This window comes from Rhipicephalus microplus, unplaced genomic scaffold, assembly GCF_043290135.1.
Source record: "Rhipicephalus microplus isolate Deutch F79 unplaced genomic scaffold, USDA_Rmic scaffold_107, whole genome shotgun sequence".
Lineage (NCBI taxonomy): Eukaryota > Metazoa > Arthropoda > Arachnida > Ixodida > Ixodidae > Rhipicephalus > Rhipicephalus microplus.
Window position 1 is genome coordinate 316,129 of NW_027464679.1, and position 21,196 is coordinate 337,324.

General features: G+C 45.8%; 2 protein-coding genes across 5 annotated transcripts in view; one reads left to right on the forward strand and one right to left on the reverse strand.

Moving 5' to 3' along the window:
* Positions 1-586: 586 nt before the first annotated feature.
* LOC119180954 (uncharacterized) lies at positions 587-6,230 on the forward strand. The gene has a single exon (XM_037432101.2). The coding sequence runs from the start codon at positions 688-690 to the stop codon at positions 4,618-4,620; it is 3,933 nt and encodes a 1,310-aa protein (XP_037287998.2). The 5' UTR covers positions 587-687; the 3' UTR covers positions 4,621-6,230.
* A 5,679-nt stretch (positions 6,231-11,909) lies between these two features.
* LOC142790446 (phosphatidylinositol 4,5-bisphosphate 3-kinase catalytic subunit alpha isoform-like) overlaps positions 11,910-21,196 on the reverse strand; it is a 35,726-nt gene continuing 26,439 nt past the window's right edge. For all 4 annotated transcript variants that reach the window (XM_075885268.1, XM_075885267.1, XM_075885265.1 and 1 more), the window contains exons 16-20: positions 20,479-20,649; positions 19,274-19,391; positions 17,971-18,122; positions 13,318-13,462; positions 11,910-12,226 (exon numbers count right to left, since the gene is read on the reverse strand). In XM_075885268.1, coding sequence (XP_075741383.1) covers positions 12,110-12,226; positions 13,318-13,462; positions 17,971-18,122; positions 19,274-19,391; positions 20,479-20,649 — 703 coding nt within the window. In that variant the 3' untranslated portion in view covers positions 11,910-12,109. The remainder of the gene's footprint in view (positions 12,227-13,317; positions 13,463-17,970; positions 18,123-19,273; positions 19,392-20,478; positions 20,650-21,196) is intronic.

Sequence of the window (21,196 nt, forward strand, 5' to 3'; positions counted from 1 at the left end):
AGAACGTTCTAAGATGTTCTAAGGTTCACCGTGCAGCACTGATTTTAGTTTAATAAACGCTGTCAACCCTGCAGTACGTGCGAGCTGTCGGCGCAAACCAGTCACTGAAACGACGTTGGCACGTACAGACAGCTGGCACATTGTCAACAATCGGTTATTTGTTTTACTTTTTTTTTTCGCACTACAATCAGCTGATCTGCACTGTCTTGGAAATGGTGGTATTACTGTCTGAAACTCGCATTAAGTCAAGCTTCTGCAGCAAGTCTTAACGTAGCTCTGGAGAAAGCATCGTTGTGAGGTAAAAGAAAAACAAAAAAACACGCGCTCACTGCGGTTGCTGCTTCAGCTGATCAGAGGCCAGCTTGCGTCAAAGGCGTCCCAAGCGAGTTGTCAGGTTCCGATACGATCTTCGTTTAAGTGACCCGTCCATAGATCTCCTGTTCAAATTCTTGCCACTTTAGTCGAAATACATGGTGCGCTGAACAGCAACAACTCCAGCAACCGTTTCGCAAGATGCAATTTTTGCGTAGATAGCTAGCGCCACCTGCAAAGCGATAACTCTTTTTCGAGGCCTTGCATTTCTCTGTCTGGTCCCGTAAAAAGTTGTCGGCCATTTTGATCGTTGCTGTCGTGTCAGGGTTTAATTTTACTTTCTCAGAGCGAAAGCCGAGCTTTGAACACTCCGAAATGGAAGAAACGGCACTGAAGTTTGGTCCAGAGTGGATCCGCGCACTCACGCAGACTAACGGTGTTGCTGCCCCGGTCCCGTCGACCGGAGTAACAAAGTACAAGCTCGCTAAGTATCGATACGGTAGGGAAGAGATGCTGGCGATGTTTGATCAAAACGTGCCTATGCCGGATTCGCTTCGGGAATTCCAGCAACTGGCCGTGGAGAACACACAGCCGCCTCTAGCCCTGGTCACGATGACGGAGGAAGAGCAGCGCGTCTGGGCGCGATCCGTGAACAGTGATGCAGTGCTACGGCTAACAGTGGGCAAAGGCGCTGTGCCCGGTGCGGGTCCCGGTCGAGGCGCCCGAGGCGGCTCGGTCGACCGGGGTCGCGGCCGAGGTCGTGGCAGCGGCTACCAGAGAGGTATCGGCGAGGAAGAAGGTCAGTTCGGAGCCTTCATTCGCCCGAGGCCCTTCGAGCGCAGCCACAGCCTCAGCGAGCGAGACCAGCGCTGGGACGAGCGAGACAAGAAGCCCGAGCGGCCGTTCGTGGGGCGCACCAGCTACGACGGGGACACGTTCAGAAAAGAGAACGCGCCAGCCGGCAGCGGAGGCGGCGGCTCTGTTGCGGGCACGGCCGCAAGCGCCGGCAGGGCGACCAGCGACAACTGGCGTAGCAGCAGTGGCAGCCACGCCGAAGAGGACGACAACTGGCGCAGCGGAGGCGGTCGTGCCGCCTCGTCCGAGAAGTGGAAGTCGTGGCGAAACCACAGCAAGGCTGACTGCGACGGCGACGATGGGCCGCCCCACGCCGTCGCCAACGGACCCCTCAAGAAGGACCTCGGACGGCACTGGCTCGAGGAGCACGGCGGCGGGGGCAGTCACTCCTCCGAACAGCTGCCGGAGTGGATTCAGGACCAGGGAGACACAGAGAAGGTGGGCTGCTTCGACGCGAAAGGCGCTTTCGTCGACACCAAAGACAGCGAGGAAGAATCGTGGGAAAACGACTTACTGCCCGCTCCGCCTAAGTTGGAGGCACTTCCCAAACGCGAAGAGAAGCGATCCCAAGAGCCGCCGCCTCCCAGAGTCAGTCATCCGAGTGAGCCGTCAGTGGAGAAGCCCAAGTCGCCGCCTGCTCCCGTGCCCGTGCCGTCCTCGCCCCAGAAAACTGAAAGTGCGCCGCCTAGAAGCCCCCCGAAACCAATCCCTCCTGCTCCTACGTTGCACTCCGTTGCACCGGCGCAGATGAAACCCGTCGAAGACGACGCTTCAAAGGTGGTCTCCACGTCGCCCAAGGACGACAGTTTCGCGCACCTCGCAAAGGCAGCGGAAAACATGATGGCCGAGTGGACCGCGGAAGAAGAGAAAAAGTACGTGTCACAGACGGTAGGTGGGGAACACAACCTGCCAGAACATTTGTACAGGTGGTTATACAAAGATCCTCAAGGTGACATTCAGGGCCCATTTTCATCGGCCGAAATGATGGAATGGTTTCAGGCCGGCTATTTCACCATGGACTTGATGGTCAAGAGGGTGTGTGATGCGGCTTTCTCGAAGCTTGGAACACTGATCAAAAGCTGGGATGTCGTACCTTTCATTGCTACCCAGCAACCACCACCACTCAAAGTTCCTCATGGTGCCGAACTTGGTGTGCCTTCCAGTATGGGCCTTGGAGGCCTCCCTCATCCCGGGCTACCCAACATGCCGCCAGGTCAGATGAATTATGCACTACAACAGCAGTACATGCAGGAGGTTTACAGATTAGCTGCCATGCAGCAGATACAGAACAGCCTGAAGACAAATGAGGCATTTGCGAACTTGTCTCCAGTAGACCAGAACAGAATCTGTTTGCAGTACTATATGGCCACCCACTCGTTGTCTAGACCTGCTGGCTTCGGCGACCAGACACCTCTTATGAACTTGCTGAGCTCTGTGGGACCACCTCCAATGTTTGGACTGCCTCCATCGCTCATGAAAGATCCCCAGACTGATGCAAGCTGGCCGCCTCAGCCAGTGACCACGGCTTCGGCAACTCCCGTGCCCGAGTCGAGGGGAACCAGTGTATGGGACGCGGACTCTAGTATAGTGTCGGCATCTTTGGCCATGCCGGCACCGCCCACTAGAAACATCATGGAGACCTTGTGGCAACAGCACCAACAGCTGGCGTCGCAAAGCCTTCTGGCCGAGCAGATGAGGGCAAAGGAAGAAGAGGACCGGCGAACTCGGGAGTTGCAGAAGCAGGCGCGGCTGGAGGAGGAGCGGCGGTTGATGGAGGAACGGCGACTGCTGGAGGAGCGTCGCAAGGAGGAAGAAGAGCAGAAGAGGAGACAGCAAGAGGCAGAGGCGCTAAGGAAGGAGGAAGAGGAAAGGCGGAAGAGGGAAGAGGAAGAGCTGCGAAAGAGGTTAGAGGAGGAAGAACACCAGAGAAAGGTTGAGGAGCAGAAGCGAAAGCTTGAGGAACAGAAGAGGAAGCTGGAAGAGCATAAGAGAAAGATCGAAGAGCAAAAGAGGAAAGAAGAGCAGCGCCAACTGGAAGAAGAAATGTTGCGACAGCAGCGGATAGAAGAAGAGAGGAGGAGGGCACTCGAAGTTGAGAAGCGAAAGGAAGAGGAGAGGAGAGCCGCTGAGGAGGCCAGAAAAGCGGAGGAGAAAAAGCGGCAGGAAAAGGCCAGGCAAGCTGCAGCAACTGCCGCCGCCGTTCAAGCAGCAGCCGCAGCTCAAGCCCAGTCCACACAACCTGTAAAGAAGAGCCCCAGCAAGGTGTCCGTCATAGATGCCGATGAGTTCATGGCCCTCAGGCAGCCTCCTAAGCCTCAGCCAAAGGTGGAGCCAGCGAAGCCAGAAAAGCCGCAGGGTCCTGTGTGGGGCGGAAAGGCAAGCCAACCAGCATCATCGTCTGCTCTTTCGCTTGCTGAGATTCAGCGGGTGCAGGAGGAGAAAGAGAGGAACTTGGCAGCCGAACGGCTCCAGCAGCAACGCAAGCAGCAACAAGCCATGCAGCAGGCCATGCTGTTGCAACAGCAACAGCAGCAACACAAGGCAACCCTCACATGGGCGTCACGGGCGCAGGCCTCTTCCTCCGGTGCTGTGAAGTCCCTGTCCGAGATTCAGCAAGAGGAGGCCGAGCGTGCCGACAAGATGAAGAAAGCCCAGCAGCAGCAGCGGCAGCAACAGCAGATAATGCGACAGCAGGAAAGCAGCATCCTGCAACTTGGGGGTGCCTGGGGAAGTTCCACCAACAACCTGTTGAAATCGTTCAACAACAGCTTTCAGTATCTCGACCTCGTCCCCGACGAAGACTCTTCAAGGGGTTTCTGGGACGAGGCTGCGACTGCAGCACCACCCGCTGCAAAGCCGGCACCAAAGCAGGCAGCGAAACCTGCTTCAAGCTTTCCGTCACTTGGAGGAGGCGCATCTTCTTCGTCGTCCACTGGCCGCAGCTCCAAGGGCCAGCAAAGCAAGAGAGCCGAAGAGCAAGTGATGAAGCTTTTCGAGGAGCATGCCAAGGCGGCACCCACTGACGAGCTGACGGCATGGTGCGTGCAGAGGCTGAGTGGCATCCAGTCGTACTTGGACATTCCCACTGTGGTGGCTATACTCAAAGACGTTGAGTCTCCGGCCGAGGTGCAGGAGTACGTGCACAACTTTTTCGGCAGCAGCCAGGACACAACGGACTTTGTGCGTCAGTTCCTACAAAAACGGGAGCAGTACCAAAAGGCGGGCTCCGCTCTCAAGACTGACGAAGCGTTCACTGTGCCAATTGTGAGCTCAGCATCGAGTGCGACAGGGGCTGCAGCAGCCACTGTCGCCAACGACGGGTTCATGGCTGCGCGCTCCAAGAAGAAAAAGAAGAAGATGCAGAAGGTGGACAGTTCCCTGCTGGGCTTCACAGTGCAGGCCGACCCGACGCGGCTCAATGCAGGTGAAATCGACCGTGTTGAAGGATTGTAAAGGATGTGGCTTTGTTTGCATACAGCACATGCACCCGCAGTTTGCCATAGACAAAAGAAACAAAGGGATTAAATACGGACATGTTGTAAATACAAGGATGCATTTTCAGTTATTTATTGAAGAAAGAAGAAAAGGGGAGTGAGAGGACGGTAGCACCCCAACTTGTCTTGCTCTTGCTTTCCACATTTTTGTTAAGGCTGCATGTGCTGCAAGTGAGAGTAGTGACTTCCGTTTTTTTTTTCTTAAACCCTTGCTCATGCTGCTGTTGCTTGTAACCAGCACTCAAAGTTCAAAGCTTTAGTACGAATTGTTTTATTTGTGCTGCTGACGTAGTCACTTCTTCCAAGGCTGTGCAGAAAACTGGTTTTTATGTCACAATGCTTGTTGCTGTAACACAAATTTTACCATGTAGTGCTCAGGCCTATAGGTCCACGTTTAAAGATTGTGTGCACTGTGTTGGTTTATCCATGTTACCTTATTGCTTTTTGTACTTAAACAGAAATTGGTTGTCATTTACCTCTTTAGTGTGACTAACTGTATTATGTCATGCTCCCTTCCCTATTCCCTGTGCCAAGCTGTTGCATGACTGTGATGACATGCAAAGAAACATGCTCTCCTTTTTTCCGTCTGTCAAAGCGCTTCGTTGTTGACCAGTGGTGGCAACAACTTTTTGCCTTAGCTCACATGCAAGTCGAAAGCACGCAGCACTCTATTCCTTTTATGCGTAATGCTTTTCAAGAGGCCGCAAACTGTGTTTTTCTTTACTGTATGTCAAGACAGAGTGTGTCGCAGGAGTGAATGCTTGCTGGCTGTAGCGTAGTTTTCTTAAGTGGTAAGCTGGATAAAGTGCTTAAGGCTTGTGCCAGTGCCCTTTGAAAGCCTGCTTTGGTAAATTTTGCTTAGTTTTAAGTTTTTATAAGAATGGGTCGCATTTCTTGTGCGGATATAAAGATGTAGTTACAATTCTCTGGTGCTTAATTTTTCTTTTATTTTGTAGTAACCTGAGCCAGCTTATCTAATTGAAGATCTGGCAGGGCAGCGGTTGACTGATTTGTCTGGCACGCCATTTTATAAATTAGCCTCCCAGAGTTTTGCTCATTTATTAGTATGCAATCTGAAGGAATTTTGCTCGAGACCGTTGTCTAATAAGACTCTCGCTCTATTTCTTCTGTTCTTTTTCTTAAGACACTTTTTTTTTCTTTCTGCGAGGTTCCTAGATCACCTCAACCATTAACAAAGCTGTCGTGTTCCCTCGCTGTGCAAAGAAAAACTCGTTAAACGAACACTCCCCATATAGCCACTCATGTCCTTTCCTTTGCCGCCGCCTGTGCGGCACATTTCTTTAGTGTTCCGTCATCCCACTCCGAGCATCGCATTAAAAAGGAAAAAAAAAAACGTGGTGGGCCACCGTTGAATGCAATACACCGCTCTGTACATACAGTCTCAGCGAGTGCCTTAAGACCTGGTGTGTGTACACAGCTCCCTTCTATTGTGTAATTTTTTTTGTAAAATATGACGTGTTGTGTGAACTGCATCACTGTACAATGACAAGCGGAAAAAATCTAAAGCAACAAGAAAAGCCTGCTCGAAATAAACCATATTGGTTTTCATGCCAGCCTCAGTGTGTTTACTTTGCGACCTTCGTTTTGCCTCATGTGGGTGCACATTTGGGCTGTTCGGGCTTCGTAAGTGATCGAAACTTGCTTGGCCCTTCGAGGTACGTCGTCAGGCGCTGCTGTACAAGTTATTTCACAGTTGATTCGCGTGTGCATTTTTTCATTGCATGTTCTGCCATTTAGGCAAGTAAACTAGGCACTTAAGCTTTTCTTCGTGCTAGTATAGACGAAAGGTGGGAGAACGTTTCAAGCCACAAAGGATTATGGGATACTGAAGGCAAATAACAAGTAGAGAATAATTGTTGAAATGGTACTCTATAAACTTGTGCTGCTTGTTTGATGGAAAAGAAATGCTTAGTTTGAAAGAAAATCGCATTTCAGTGGTCCACACCCGGTTGGTGCAATTTCAACCACCCGCCATTGAGAATGGCTTTTTAATGTAGGCACGCCCGCTCGTTACTTGCTTACCTGCGTGACAACCAGTGCTAGAGTGTCCAGTAGATTTTCAATTGTTAAAGTGTTGTTGCTTATAAGATTGACATTTTAGGTACTATCAAGCTCCGACCTCGCAGCCTGACAAACGATTTGCCTTTGGTGTACGTTCACTTCTTTTCATTGACAAAAAATTTCATCCGGAGGCGGTCTCTTCAGAACGATGATTTAGGCGATACTTTCACACCCCGAGACTAGCGCTTGGCACATCGCCATCTACTAACGACATTTGGGCTTGCCGTCATAGCACGCTCAGTGCAGTGCGAGATAACTGTGAGCCGTTGCCAACCGAGGTTTCTGGTGCTAGTCTCGTGAAACGTTGCAAAAGTGAAAGTACCGCAGAGCATGTGCGTAGCCAGAAATTTTTTCGGGGGGAGGGGGCACTACCTTAGAATGGTCATTTGTCGCTCTCTATGCCATCCTGAAAAAAAAATGTTTGGGAGGGAGAGGGGGGCACGTGCCCACTGTGCTACCCCCTGGCTATGACCCTGTTGCAGAGTGGTCATTTGGGCTAATTCTGTCTAAATCTACAATATTATCGCAAACCACAGTTGGAACTCGGAGGTGTCCTTTCTTACTCATTGGTCCTCCTCTCACAGTAAAGGCGTCATTTTTTTTTTCATATTGTCAGAGCGGCAATAGCGAACACTGACCAAACAGTTTATTTTTCTTCTGAGCGTGAAAGCCTAGCTGCACCTGTAAATCTCGCGCTTCTGTAAAAACAATGTTTCTGCCCCCACACTTACAGCATGGCTGAAACCGAGCACAAGGTTTTAGGTACGATATCCAATCACAGACGGTGCACTCTGATACAAAGTAAGGTTAGAGGACTCTTGTGCCATCCAAGATTAAGCACCTAGGTTGGTCGAGCTAGTTGGATTTACTACTCAATGAGGCAGATCATATAATCAGTTCACATACGAGCATGAAGTGTCCAAGTTACAATGGCTTCTTGATTTAAACATAGGCTTTGATATTCCTCTCAAACAAAGCCATAAATTGTTTGCTTCAGTTATGCAATGTGTCCCCTGATGTAGTGAATTCAAAAGTTAACATTAATATTAAATGATTTACAGAGTTAGCATCAGTCCCAACTTCCACCCTAACATAATTTGGCAGCACAAAAAAACTGGAGTATCCTCAAACTTCGCTTTTAAGAGTTGAGCGCAATAACGATATCCCGTCCCTAGTGCGTAACGAGTTCCAAATTGCTTGTGTCAGTGAAGCTTTTGCATACAGCTGAATTCTGTGTAATGGGCAGCATGCTTGAAACCATGGGCAGTTGTGTGAGTGAAATCATTTTAAACTTGCTATGCACCCTATTTCGCTATGGAAACTTGCTATGCACCCCGCATTATTGCTATGGAAAATGCGCAGCAACGCGTGTGCCTTTTGTAGTGGGTAGCCCACTTTAAACCAAGTCGTGTTCACCATGAACCATGAAGTCGTGTGTCAGAGTAATCGCATGCTCTGACGCCCCATCACAACGTGCATTTGAACCGTGCATTATTACTGCGATATTACATGTTGCATTGAGAAGCATGTATACAGGACGCGTGCATTTGTAAAGCATGCAAGTTATTTTCACTGCATTTCCAAGCAGAAAAATCTATTTTTACTGAATTTCAAAGCATATGCATAGCTTTGCGGTAGAACGCCTGCTTGCCACAGAAATGACCCGAGTTCGATTACCACTCAGACCTATAATTTATATATTTTTATTATTTTTTATTTGCATCTTTCTCAATTATTCGGTCACACAGAAGATGAGTTTTCGCTCACAATCAACGATGCCGACACCTGAATATTTGCGAGACAAGCTCTCTAAAGCTGTCACATTAAAACATGCTGACGAAGATAAGGCCCTTTACACAATACACTTTTAAAAACTTCTTGAAGTGCTCACCAAATCGCTCCGGAGCATAAAAGAGCCCAATCGAATCGCACAGAATACATTATCGATAAAAAGCCTACAAATCCTGGTAAAAAAGGCTAAAGCATGCGAGAAATCTTACCATCCCTTCGTTCTGTCAAGAAGAATTTGTTTTGTGTTAACAGGTTGTATGACTCGACAATATCGCCAAAAGAATGTGGAAAAAAGAATGCACGTCTCTAGCCTCGGCACACAGCCTAAATTTTAAATTCCTATATTGACTAATTCATACAGCAACTGCAAGTGCTGTGAACTTTAACGCAATGGAAAACTAAACCAGCTTTAAGGATTGCCTTTATAGCAAAATTTGCACTCCATGTGCTTTAAGCACTGACTAATCACCCCCTTATTTCTTCATTTTTAATGAGCATGCCACTTTCCCAAACTTGTGAAATAATAATGAAAGAGTAGTACTTGCATTGAATTCGGCCTCAGCAAACACTACTTCGAACTATGCAACATCCAACACAAAGAAACGAGTTTACTACCTTTGTGCGTTCATACATTTACTTTGTGGCTCATCTGTCGCACAGCTTACAGCTATCGAGTCCCTACCAACTACTGACTTGTCACCTCTATTAGAGCATGTCACTGCAAAGCAATATGTTGGACGAGTTCGTTTCTAGCTTCCACATCTACACGGAGAGACGACACCACAGAGAAGGCACACAAGACATGGGGAATGCCGTGCGTCTTGTTTGCCTTCTCTGTGGTGTTGTCTCTCCCTGTAGATGTGGACCCGTCACCTCTTTTGTGAACAAAAAGCATGGTGCGTGTATCATCGCTCTGTGCGATCGAGTTCGCAAAGTACGGAAAGGCTCTAAAGCATGAATACGGTCTACATATCAACTACGTAAGCTTCATCTCTTTGCTTTCGAAGGAACCACGCTTTGAGAGAAGTCAAGAGCACACCTTGGGATGTTGTAGGCTATGGTCCAATGAAGAGTGAATGATACCAAAAAATGGTGATGTGCCACAAAGCACCATAGCAAGAGAAATAGAAGTGCAGGCAGGGCTTCTCATTGGATATGAGACGTAAAAAAAGAATGTAAGGTAAGTTGCATGCAGATGCTGGTCAAAGCGCCACTTTCCATCTCCTAGAGACATAATAACAGGGCAGTCTAACAGCTTGAGTAATAAACCAACCTGAACAAAATTTATTTTGATTAAATTTTCTCTAAGTGGAACTGTCACACTTTTCGTGCTGAAAATTGGCCTGTGACTGTATGAGCTATTTTTCTAAAGGAAAATTTTAATTAAGGTGGCAAAGGCATTAGGTCAAATTAAAAGAAATCACTGCAGACCCTTGTTAAATGAAACCTGGGGAAACCCGAAAAATATGTTCCACTTAAAGGAGTTCTGTTTACTGAGAGATGACCAGAGGTGCAAAATTGAAGCGTGAAACCAACTATGTTAAAGAGGCAGTTTTATTTAAGCAGCAATTGCAAATATAGTTCTGGGGAAACCTGCAATGTGGCAGAAGAGTTACGATAGGGCAATAATGTGTCCATGTGCTTCGATTTGTCCATAAATTCGCCCTTGCGCTGCCAATCACTAGCTTCCTGGTTAGCTCAATTGGTAGAGTGACTGCCCCAGAAAGATGCTTGTCCCGGGTTCACCAGGGCGAATTTTTCGGCAACTAAGAAGCTTTTCTTTCAGAGAAATACGTACAGATTTCTTTGTGGCTTTGTGCTACAAACGGGTGGTTATCTTCTTTCTCTTTCTTAGGCAGCACTATGTATATGAGATTTTCAGTTACAGAGAGTTTAGTGTAACAACAATAAAAGCTTTCTCATGCTTGGTGGTGCACAGGTTACTGAACCCTGAAGGGACATCCTTAGCATCCATCCATGTGTGAGTAATTAAAACTAATGGCATAAATAAATGAAGCCTATAGCTCTAGAAAAGGCCCAGACAAAAAAGTGACACAGGCAGGGACTATGTGTGCAGCTAAAAAGGCTCTGACGAATGATTGAGAAGTTGATGAAAGCTGACAGTTGGGTGATTTGGCATCATGTCATTGACTTCAACCATGGCAAACACAGCTCTGAACTATGATAAAGGCAGCACACCAGTAAAAATGAGGAAATAATACCTCTACGAAGATGACATGACATAGTTTGTCAATGAAGCGGTACAATTGTGTTTACAACAACAGCAAAGTGGTGGTTGGTGTGGTAGTGCTAAACGTGAATGTCTCGACTGTTTGTTGGCAGGGTATATCGGTTAGTATGCTGGATTTAAATGTCACCCAAGACATTCATGCATCAGGAAATTTAAAGGGGCCCTCCCGTACTTTTTCAAATAACCATCGAACGGCTTCACTAAAAAAATGTACTGCCTCGTTAATTTACTACTACAAAATGTTTTAGAATCTCTTAAGTTCGACCAAAGTTGAAGAGATTTGGCACAAGCTGAAATTGCTTCCTCTTGTCCCAACAAGCACATTGAAAGCAAGGCAGTGAGGGATGGCTCAGGGAAAGAAGTAGAGTCGCGCATGCGTTATGACGTTGAACAGTTCTTTATCTTTTCTTTGAACCCTCGGCTTAAACTTATGGTAACTGGGAGGTGGGCATGTGGCTGCTTCACGCTGCAGCAGCAGCGACTATGCAGCTCGCGATATTCAAATCAGCCAACGACCATAAATTTGGGTATATGGTACAATCGTTCGGGGGTAAATAACATCATTTGTAGAAAGGAGAGGAAACAATTTCAAGCTGACTTTGAGAATTAGGTGTAAATTCCAGGCTGCATGCTTCGCTATAATTGGCTTGCGCGCTCTTGGGAGCCTCGACTATCGATCAGTAGCGTTTTTTGACCATGCTGAAAAAGTGTTGCAGGGCTTCACTAAGTTGCTACAATGCTTATCCCAAGTGTTCATGAGTTCGGTGATCTAGTTGGGCCAAGTGTAACCGGGGCAGGTAAAAAAAACTGCGTGGCACAGACTGGAACACAAGTACATGAAATAGGGTGCCGGTCTATCCTGTGAGCACCTGTCCAGAGTTCCTTTCCACCATTAGAAGAGTACACCTCATTACAAGAGTACTGTGTTGACAGAGAGAGTACTGCGTCACATTTGTCTTTGATTCTCTCATTTTCACACACTAAACCATGAGAGACATGTGCTCCCCTGACAGCAACAACCGCAGCACCCAGTGCACTGTGTGGTCGGGGAGCCAACAACCTAGCAAAGCACAGCATTTAAAACAAAGTGAGAAACCTCGCCACCTAAGCAGCAAATACTAATCTTCTGCAGACGTGCTTTATTACAGTACGCTGACAGGCAAGCTCTGAACAAAGAGCAGGAGAAGAATGAAGGATCATGCAAAATCTACACCGGCACAATAATTCTGTCTCACGGAGGAGTCTCCTCACGGTCGCGCACTGGCGTCTCGCATGGCACTGCTTCACACATCGCGTCGCGAAAAAAAAGTGTCTTGAACAGCAGCTAGAAGTGCTTGACGCTGTGAAAGAACCAGTCCACTTTTGTAGTCCAGGCGCCGCCATACGCTTCGAAGAACTGGTTCTGGAAGTACTCCAGGGCTTGCTCCTCCGGCTTCTCAACCTACGAGAAAATGATTTCGATAAATGTGTACAAACTATTAGAGCTCGCAGCTTAGGTCTTTTACATAATTAAGATAGATTTAAAAGCTTTACGCAGAGTTTCCAGTTCATTTTCAGGGTTTCAAACATGAAAATCACTGCACCGGGGTCCGTAAATGGGGCCCGCTAGTGGCCTAGCCCACACAGCTGTGATACTCCTTTCCTTTTTCTTAGTATCTTCGCGAGCTATACAAAACCGATTAGTCACAAGCATCTTAATTGTGAGGCGTACCATCGGGTCACAGCATGTTAAAACAGCCGTAAAAGAAAAACTATATTTCCGAATCGACATCCAGATTTCAGTCATTCTGGAGATCAATGCTGATATGTTTCGGGAAACCTGACACTGCATCTCCTTTATTACTGACCCGTATAGCAGAGAGAGAAAACACCTTCGTTCAAACAACAACTGAACGCAGGTTTGGCAGTACTACCTAAAACACAACATTTGGCTGAGCAGCAATGTCGGAATCAGCAACACGATTTAGCACGGTTTTCAAGCTTTCAATCTAAAACTAGCGACACATGCATGTTTCTTTAGGAGAAACTGAACTATCTGAAATGCCGGAGAAGTGCTTAACTTATGAAAATGAGTACTGCCTAGAAAAATTGGGCATCTATGCGTATACTGCGAGGGAGAGACAGCGATGACTGTGGGCGCAGCTGACATGTTAATTTAGGCTGCAAACGAGTGTAGTCTTACAGTCATGTCAAGTAGAAAAGTTTATTGTACTCATGGAGAGTACACCTCAGTTGAAGTGCACTTTGCCAAATCTAAATGATGCGAGGAGATATGTATATCTATGCATAACACAATGCACAACAATGATATACATTTTTCCTTTTTTTTTTTCATTTACATCTTTGAAATATGTGCTCGGGACTATTGCCATTTCGTTTTTGCTACATGTTCTCTGTTTTGTCCTTTCGCACCGCGCACCCTAAAGTCCCATTTGGCATTTTGAAGCGTACTCGCCGAAAACGCACTTAACTTGCCCATTCGACACTGGCAATAAGGTGCTGCAGTTCCTAGAATTATCAGTGAGTCCTTGCCTGCAGCGTCTTGCGGAGGTAGCCGATGTCGTCGATGGACTGCAACTCGGGTATCCCCGTCGACAGCATCATTGTGAATAACGTGATGAGCAGGTTGGCGTGCCGATGAAGCAGGAGGTAAGCCTTACCGCAAAGCTCCTGAAAGCTGCAAGTGGGACAGAGGTTGTGCACTTCTTCATTTCACATGCGTGCCATGTGTACAGCGTTAATCGTATGCCATATAAAACCATCTGTACTGCTCTACTATGCCCCATGTCTCCTTCGAAACTTTTATTCAGTGATGATAAGTAGACAATGGCAAATCTGACAAATGAAGAACTAAAATATTGAACTTAACAAAATTTTTAAACAATTATTTATAGCCCGAACTGGTGCAGTGTTTACTAAATGATGGAATACACAACAATGATGGGAGACATAGTATATACTAACCACAGTGCATTTGAAATTGCAGATTTAACCTCTTGTTTGCAGTTTAAATACAGGAAAATGGCAAAAGAGGACAAAAAGTTGGATAAGAAAACAAACAGTTTTTTCACAAACACAAAGTTGACTTTGTAACATGATCTCTAGCCGAGAATGAATGAAATCGGTGGCAGCACTAGTGCTCTGAGCAGGTGCTCTCCCCTCATGTCCCACAATCAATGTTGCGCAATCTGTCACCAGTATTGTGTAATGACACAGCCACATGTTCAGAATCGCGTTTATTGGTTTCAATAACGTACTGCAGACTCTTATCAATGAGCACCTGGATGGACCAAGAAAATAAGCTCTATGTATTTTATAAGTGTCCCGTTTACTGAGAAATGAACAGAGGTGCAGAATGCAAGTACAAAACCTATTACATCAGATCTGTCGTTCGAATTCGGAAGCGAATGCATTAAAACATCTCTATTAAGTGAAAGTCTGCTATAGTTGCAGAATCACTAATACAGTCAACTCCCGTTAATACGAAGTTCACACGAACCGTAAAGAACTACGAATTAAACAAAATTCCAATTAAGTAAAATGAACAAGAAACAGCACTTTTATTGCTTCAAACCTGACAGCTCTCTAAGAAAATAGTCTTTCATCTTCTCTTGCGGAACCTTGCTGCGGCTAGCAAGTTTTCAAAGCACCACACATGTCGAAGTGCTTCTTCAGCATTCTCTTTAACAAAACATAAAAACCGCACCACAAGAGCAAGACCAATAGCAACACTGGTAGTCATCAGTGGCGGTTCGTTTCTATGTCGTTGTCTACAAGCTGAACCATCTGCACAATTTTTTTGTTTGTTAAAAGGTTGCATGTATCGATGTTGTTGTCCACAGCAACGAATTTTTTAAAACGGAATTTTCAAAGAAGCAGTTAGTAACAGAGAGAAGTGTAATGTCAGTGTTCAGCTGCAGAGAAAAAATTTTCCGTCAGCGCTATGTATGCTCTTTCGGAGCGAATGACCTACAACCTCCTAATGGCATTTCGGTCGAGAAAAAGACTCAGCTAAAGCATGGAAGACAGATGGGCAGCCAGGCACTTGCAATTAGTAGGAGTGAGCTGTATGACCATCTGAGGTCAGATGAAGACAGGGGTTGTCACAACATAGCCCGGAAGAACATTCAAGTTCATTTGCAAGTGGTGTGGCTATTTGGAAAAGTGCAGTCAAAGGCACACTGACTTCTGCAGCACATACGCTGTGAGATAGATCAAATGTACGGATTAGTGAAGACACCAAGTCTTCAGTTATACCAATTGCAACAGGAATATACAACATAGAACTGCGCGAACGCAGTACAGAAAACAAGTCGGTACCAGCAGAGTCTTGTGTAGCACAGGCTGCTGTAGTGATTGACACGGGTATGGTAGAGTACGCTGTAAACAAGCATCCTAAAAATGAAGCGAGATTGCCTCCGGTAAGTGAACAAGCGAGTCGTCCGAGAGAATTAGAAAATAGTGCAGAAGCACTCGTCGAAGAATCTATAATAGAGCCGCTGTGTCCGTCAGCAATATGTGATAATGAGAGCAGGCAACATTATCCAGATGGAAGAGTTTAATGTTTTGAGGATCAATGTAAAAAGGCCGCTGAATGAACTGGAAGTGATCTTGGAAATAATAATATTTTACCAGTTGATTGCAGTGTTGAAGAAGACTTCTCCTGTTGGGAATCTTGGGGTGCGAAAGTCACTTCGGTAAACCCATCTGGACTATCACCAGTTGACGAAACGAAGCAAGGAAATCATAGAAAGAACTCAATCATTAAGACACTATGGTACTGGCGTGTTCGGAGGCAACGCGTCCAACAGGATGGCAGGCGATCCTGCATTGACGCTAGTAATTGGATGGCTGAGCACCTTATTTTCCATAGTCATAGATACAGGCGAGCCTATTGTCGAAGGTTCTTTCATGATCACTCCATTCTTGCCCCCATCCAGAAGACCAGGGCTGTTCCGCCAGTCTTTTGTGGGACGCTATAACTTGAGCGTCAAGCCGAAATTACCAGTGGCTCTTTTTTATCTTGAGTGCCGACCACAGAAGGGTATCTCTTGTATGTAGTTGAGATTATGAACTCGCATGCAATATGAAGGGTGACATGGTATGCAGTTTTGCATGACAGTGTACATATGTACGAAATAGTCGTGTGTGCAACAGGTTGATAGTGGGTTTCATAACTTTCAAGTCCGATTGGGTGCACCTGGAGTTTGTAGGTGTGAAAATTTGAACGATGTGTATTTGGTGGTTAGTGAATGTGGATCTTTGGACAATTTAGTAGACTGTGTGGGGGACATATATAGTGAATCTGTGATGTGGTGCCAAATGCATACTTTGCAGTAGTTTTTTTTTTTTGGAACAAAAAAAACTTAAATGAAAGGGGGGCCTCCTTGATGGAGTGCGCGGAACTTGAAATAGATTGAGCAAGCGAAATTTGAAGTGCCCGGCGTGAACCAAGTTGAAACTCGGCAATGAGGAAGAAGCTGGCACGGATGTGAACCAACAAACGATAAATGACTGAAGCGTCAGTTCAACGCAGCGATTGTTTGAAGCACGCGTGAGACAGAGAAGAAAAAGAAGAGTCGCAGCGGTGGCCAGAGGAAGACGAGCCACGCATCAGGGCGGTCGGGCTTCGGACCCGAGCCAAGGCTCCTACCTCCATCGTCCGGCGACGTGAGGGGCTTCAGGACTGCCAGGCTGCGCTGACGTTCCCGTGCCCGTAGACAGGTTTGAGCTGTCAATCTTCGGGCTCGAGCTCAGGCGAAGCTGTCCGGCCGAGATTCTACCTCGAGGCCAGTGCGTAAAATGCAGTGTCAGCTTGTGTAGCGTCGGCTGGTGCAGCGTCCACAGGCAGCCTAGGAACGCTGCTTCTCCTACGGTTCGTGCAGCAGCCCAACGCCGACGCCAACTACGGCAACGACGTCAACTCCCGTGCTTCGTGCAAGGCTTCCACTCAACGACGTGGGTGAGAACCGGCTCCTTCGCAACTCTCCGTGATTAACTCTCTGCAGGGACTGAGTGGTAGGACTTGATGATGAGTGACTAACTTATAGCATGAAGATTTCTTTGTAACTGTATCTGAGGAGTAGCACCACTTATATTTGGGTTAAGTGTTCTCAAGCTATTGTTATTAAATGTTTGCATCAAACGGACTCCTCTTTTGCGAAGTGTCCTGAGGTGGCTCATCGGACCTTCTAAGTCGAACCTGCACGTTGCACAAAACAAGAAGTACAACGTTACAGTCACTAAGAACGACCCCAGAACTACCATCGTCAAGTTTACCTGTTTGCACTTGATGAAATTTGCGAGTGAGTTGGGCTTAATGCCGTACTTTCGTGCAATATGTTGTTTGGTGGTGCCTCCCTTGTCAACTTCTTTCCAGACTTTCAACTTTCGTCGCCAGGTCAAGCATTTGGTACATGCTGCGAGTTGCCATTATCAAACGTCACCACCACAGCACTCAAAATCAGCTGTGAAAACACGTGCAGAATCAATTCACAGTGTGTTGGCGGGCTGGTTGGTTTCTCATGCTATGTTTGAACAGCACAACTGGACGCAGGCAGAGCGGAACACACAAACACACACACAGTGCTCTGTGAGTGTCCAGTCTCGCTTTTCTAACTTCAACCGGACTTGAACCCAGTGCGCGGCTGAAGCACACGACACATCACAACAAAAGACCTAGTTAGCTGATGTGATCAATGAGATGCCCCGGCGTTGAGTAAACAAGAAGCCGTTTCATGAAACGTGCCATAAGCAGTGGCGATGGCTACAATAGTGTGGTCCGGCAGCTGTCTTGGAAAATAAAAAATTCGTCGCCTTGAGCCATTCGCCCGAAAAACTTTTAATCAGTAACATTACAAGTTACTACCTTCAAATTATTGAGCATTTTTTCCTACCAGCGTGCATGAAAAATTGACAGGAACACTTGGTGACTTCTAATTGACCAAAAACTCCAATTAGGCTACTTCGAATTATGGGGACACAACTGTATATATAAAGACGAAGGTCCCTCAGTTAATTAAAGATCATTAAATGTAATGACTACCAGATTGAACAATTATTATAGTAATATCAAATGTATTAAACACACACGAAGCACTAAGAGCATTGGTTTACTATTGCTCTATGCTGTTTCGTTTGGTCCTAAAGACTGTCAGAAAATGGCATCCATCAGCAGCAGCCCACCTTTGAAATTCCTTGCTCTTCCGCGGGTTCTCTTGACCCCTTGCAATGACGTGCAGAAAGTCCTCCGTCAGCACAAAGGGCACACGCTCACGGTTGATGCCAAACTTTTTCTTGAAGTGGCCGAGAAAGTGGCCGAAGTCAATGTGGAAGATCTACATGCGCAGAATGCAAGCCAGAAGGCAATCATATCACTACTTTTGTAGAATGAACGGAACAAAGAAAATTTATGGGCTGATTTTTCTCAATTAGGCACAATGTTAACAAAAACCAACAAAAGATTAAGGACGCTATATAGACATTACTTAATAGATTGCTAACTGTATTATAGTAAATGTGTATATCATGAAAAAGCAGAGATTCAAGTTGACAAAAAGACAACTTTGCTTGCAGGGACCGAACGTGCAACCTTTGTAGACAGTAGCTTGTCGGGCAAGTTGTAGAGACATTGGCTCGAAAAATGTACAGATGGCTCATTTTTCAATAAATTGCCACCAATAACGCACGAAGGTTTGCTTTGGGGTTGAAAAATATGCTGAATGTGCTGGATGTGACGCAAAAGTGTCACGTATGTAGTGTTAAATACTCATTCAACCGTTAAGGTGGCTGAAGCCAACAATGTCAGCAAGGCCGCTTGTTTCTCTCGAGGCAGCTGCCTTCCATAGCAGCACTCCTGAAAAATGCTGCTAAGGAATGCAACTGCTTCCATGAAGAAGACAGGTCCTTATGTTGAAACGTTTAGATGTGCAGAAGAGACATTCCCTGTTGAACAATTTTTCATTGCTAGATGCTACATTGTTCCTACTGAACTCCCGTATTGTTTGGATTTCCATGTAATTTAGAAAGCTGGGGTTTGCTTACCACCTGTTATGCATTGTTTTGTCTACTTTCACTTCCCATCTTCTTACTATTGGCACATTCCAAACATTTAAAAAAAAAAGAGTAAATTTCTCACACTTTCTTTATTATGGTACTCTGTCAGTTTCAAAAAATTATACAGCAGCTTTTTTTCACCTCACATAAGTAAATGGACACTGCATGGAGAAAACAACAATGCTGAGGCAAGATTTACCTATGATCATAAGCCTCTTACTGTCATGTTTTCATACTGAAAATACTAATGAAAGATGATAATTCATAATTCATACTAATGAAAGATGATAATTGATGGATAAATATTGGCTCAACCACTTGTACATGAACTAGCACTCGCATTCAACAGGGTGGAGGCATATTTTGAAGAAAACATCGTCCTTCTCTTTTTACAAGGACAGGCGAGAACTTAGGAGACGAGCAATCAAGTCACCTGGCCTTCTTCATTGACCATGATATTGTCCGGGTTTCTGTCCCCAATTCCAAGGATGAAGGTGGCCACACAATAGCCGGCACAGGACAAAGTGAAAGTCTCGATTGCCTGCTTGTACCTGAGAACCGGAGGAGAGAAAAAAAGAACAAGAGAAAACATTGTTGGCACGTTTTTCAAAGAAATATATACAATGCCTTGCGTGAAGGTCAGAAGTCTGCGTGGCCTTAAAGGGCATTTTTTGTCTCGATTACTGCTTTCCAGCAAAAAGCTATTGAATGCAACTTTACATGAAGATGGCTTGAGGTGGCATCACTGTCCACAGCAATCTGATACTGACGAATTCAAACTCACTTCCAGAGAAGAGGTCAAACTCCTCAGAAATGCTGCTGTCGAAACTAAGCAAAGAAATGACTACTTTTCTCGAGGCAGCTCTGCCATTAGCACTCCTCTGGTGTGCCACTATTTTTAAATTGCCACTGCCTAGACGTGACTATTCTCGAACACGAGGTGTGAGGCAATGTTTTGACAAATGTTTTTGTCCCAAGGTGCAGCAACATGACAAGACCAGATGTTGAAACTCTGGCACCGGCAACCCCCCGGGTTCAGAAAGATCCAACTCTTTAAGCCTCCATCATTTCCTGAACTTCTACCTATTTGGATTTTTATTCCAAGATAAACACACAAAAATATGCAAAACACCATTTTCCCCAAGACCTTTAGCGTTGTGTTGAAAACTGAATTTAAGGCCTATTGACAGTAACGAGTGCATATAAAACATGAGCAAATGAGAGTCGTCAATGGCAACATCGATACCAATGCTACTGAAAGCTACAGCTTGCGCATGTAGGTTGATAATGCATGTTGTTGGACAAGTTGGTCATACATCATTAAGCAAGATGCTAAGCAACAGAAACATGGATGGCAGAAGTGCAATGACACGCACAGTGAGTTTAAAGTTATACAGGCGAACCAAATGATGAGAATGATAATGATGATGATTGCAGTGGTGTAACCTTAGCTGCTGTGCCTACACTGATTTTCACTAGACATTAGCAGGCTGCATCAGCAGATGAAATGACACAGCAGTAAGGGCTGAACTGGGGCTGTTGAAACCTTGGAGGCTTTATGCAAGCTGCGAGACGGTTGTGAGACAGTTGAGCTCACAGATGCAGGTTGGGCACGAGGCATTGGCAACATGCACTCACCGATCCCCTTTGTTTTTGTCCCTGATCCACTTGTGGAGTTGCGTTGAGTCTACTTGGAAAGCGGCCATGCGGCCCCCTTTCTTTTGGATGTTCATGACCGTCTTGGCATTGCGCACCACCTCTATCATGCCGACATGCTTGCCTGTTGACAAGCACGCGTACGGCATCATCCTGTGCGTAAAATCAAAGTGTTATCAATGCACCATGGAATGCAAATGCTGTACCACGTATTTTCACGGTTCTCCGTAAATTACCCTACAAATACAAGTTCTTCAGTAGTTGCCATGCGAGTAAAACTTAAATAAGTAACACCTAAATAGCCAGTCTATACATTGGCGTTCTTGCTAACACTTTTTGGCAAAATCTAAGGCTTCATCCTGCCTGGAACATGTACTATTGTTTCGTTTATAGTAGATCCTATTGTTTTATTTATAGTAGATCATAAATAAAAATTTCTGCTGTTGAGCCTTTAGCCTAATACCAGCCTCAACGAGTGCGCCACTAAAAGTGAGGCATGTGAAAAATGAACGTGAATGCAAAGAAAAATTGAATACTCTAACAAGGTAAATATATAATATTTAATGCCAATATAAGCTTGTAACAGGTATATGTTAGTAATCAACAGTGGGTATAATAAATGTGTTTACATGTTCCAAGTGATATTATTGACTTGTATGAGAAAACCATACACTATAACACATTGAATACAGTCCACATC

Coding starts and splice junctions, on each gene's coding strand:
- LOC119180954 (XM_037432101.2), top strand. CDS start 688: ATGGAAGAAACGGCACTGAAGTTTGGTCCAGAGTGGATCCGCGCACTC.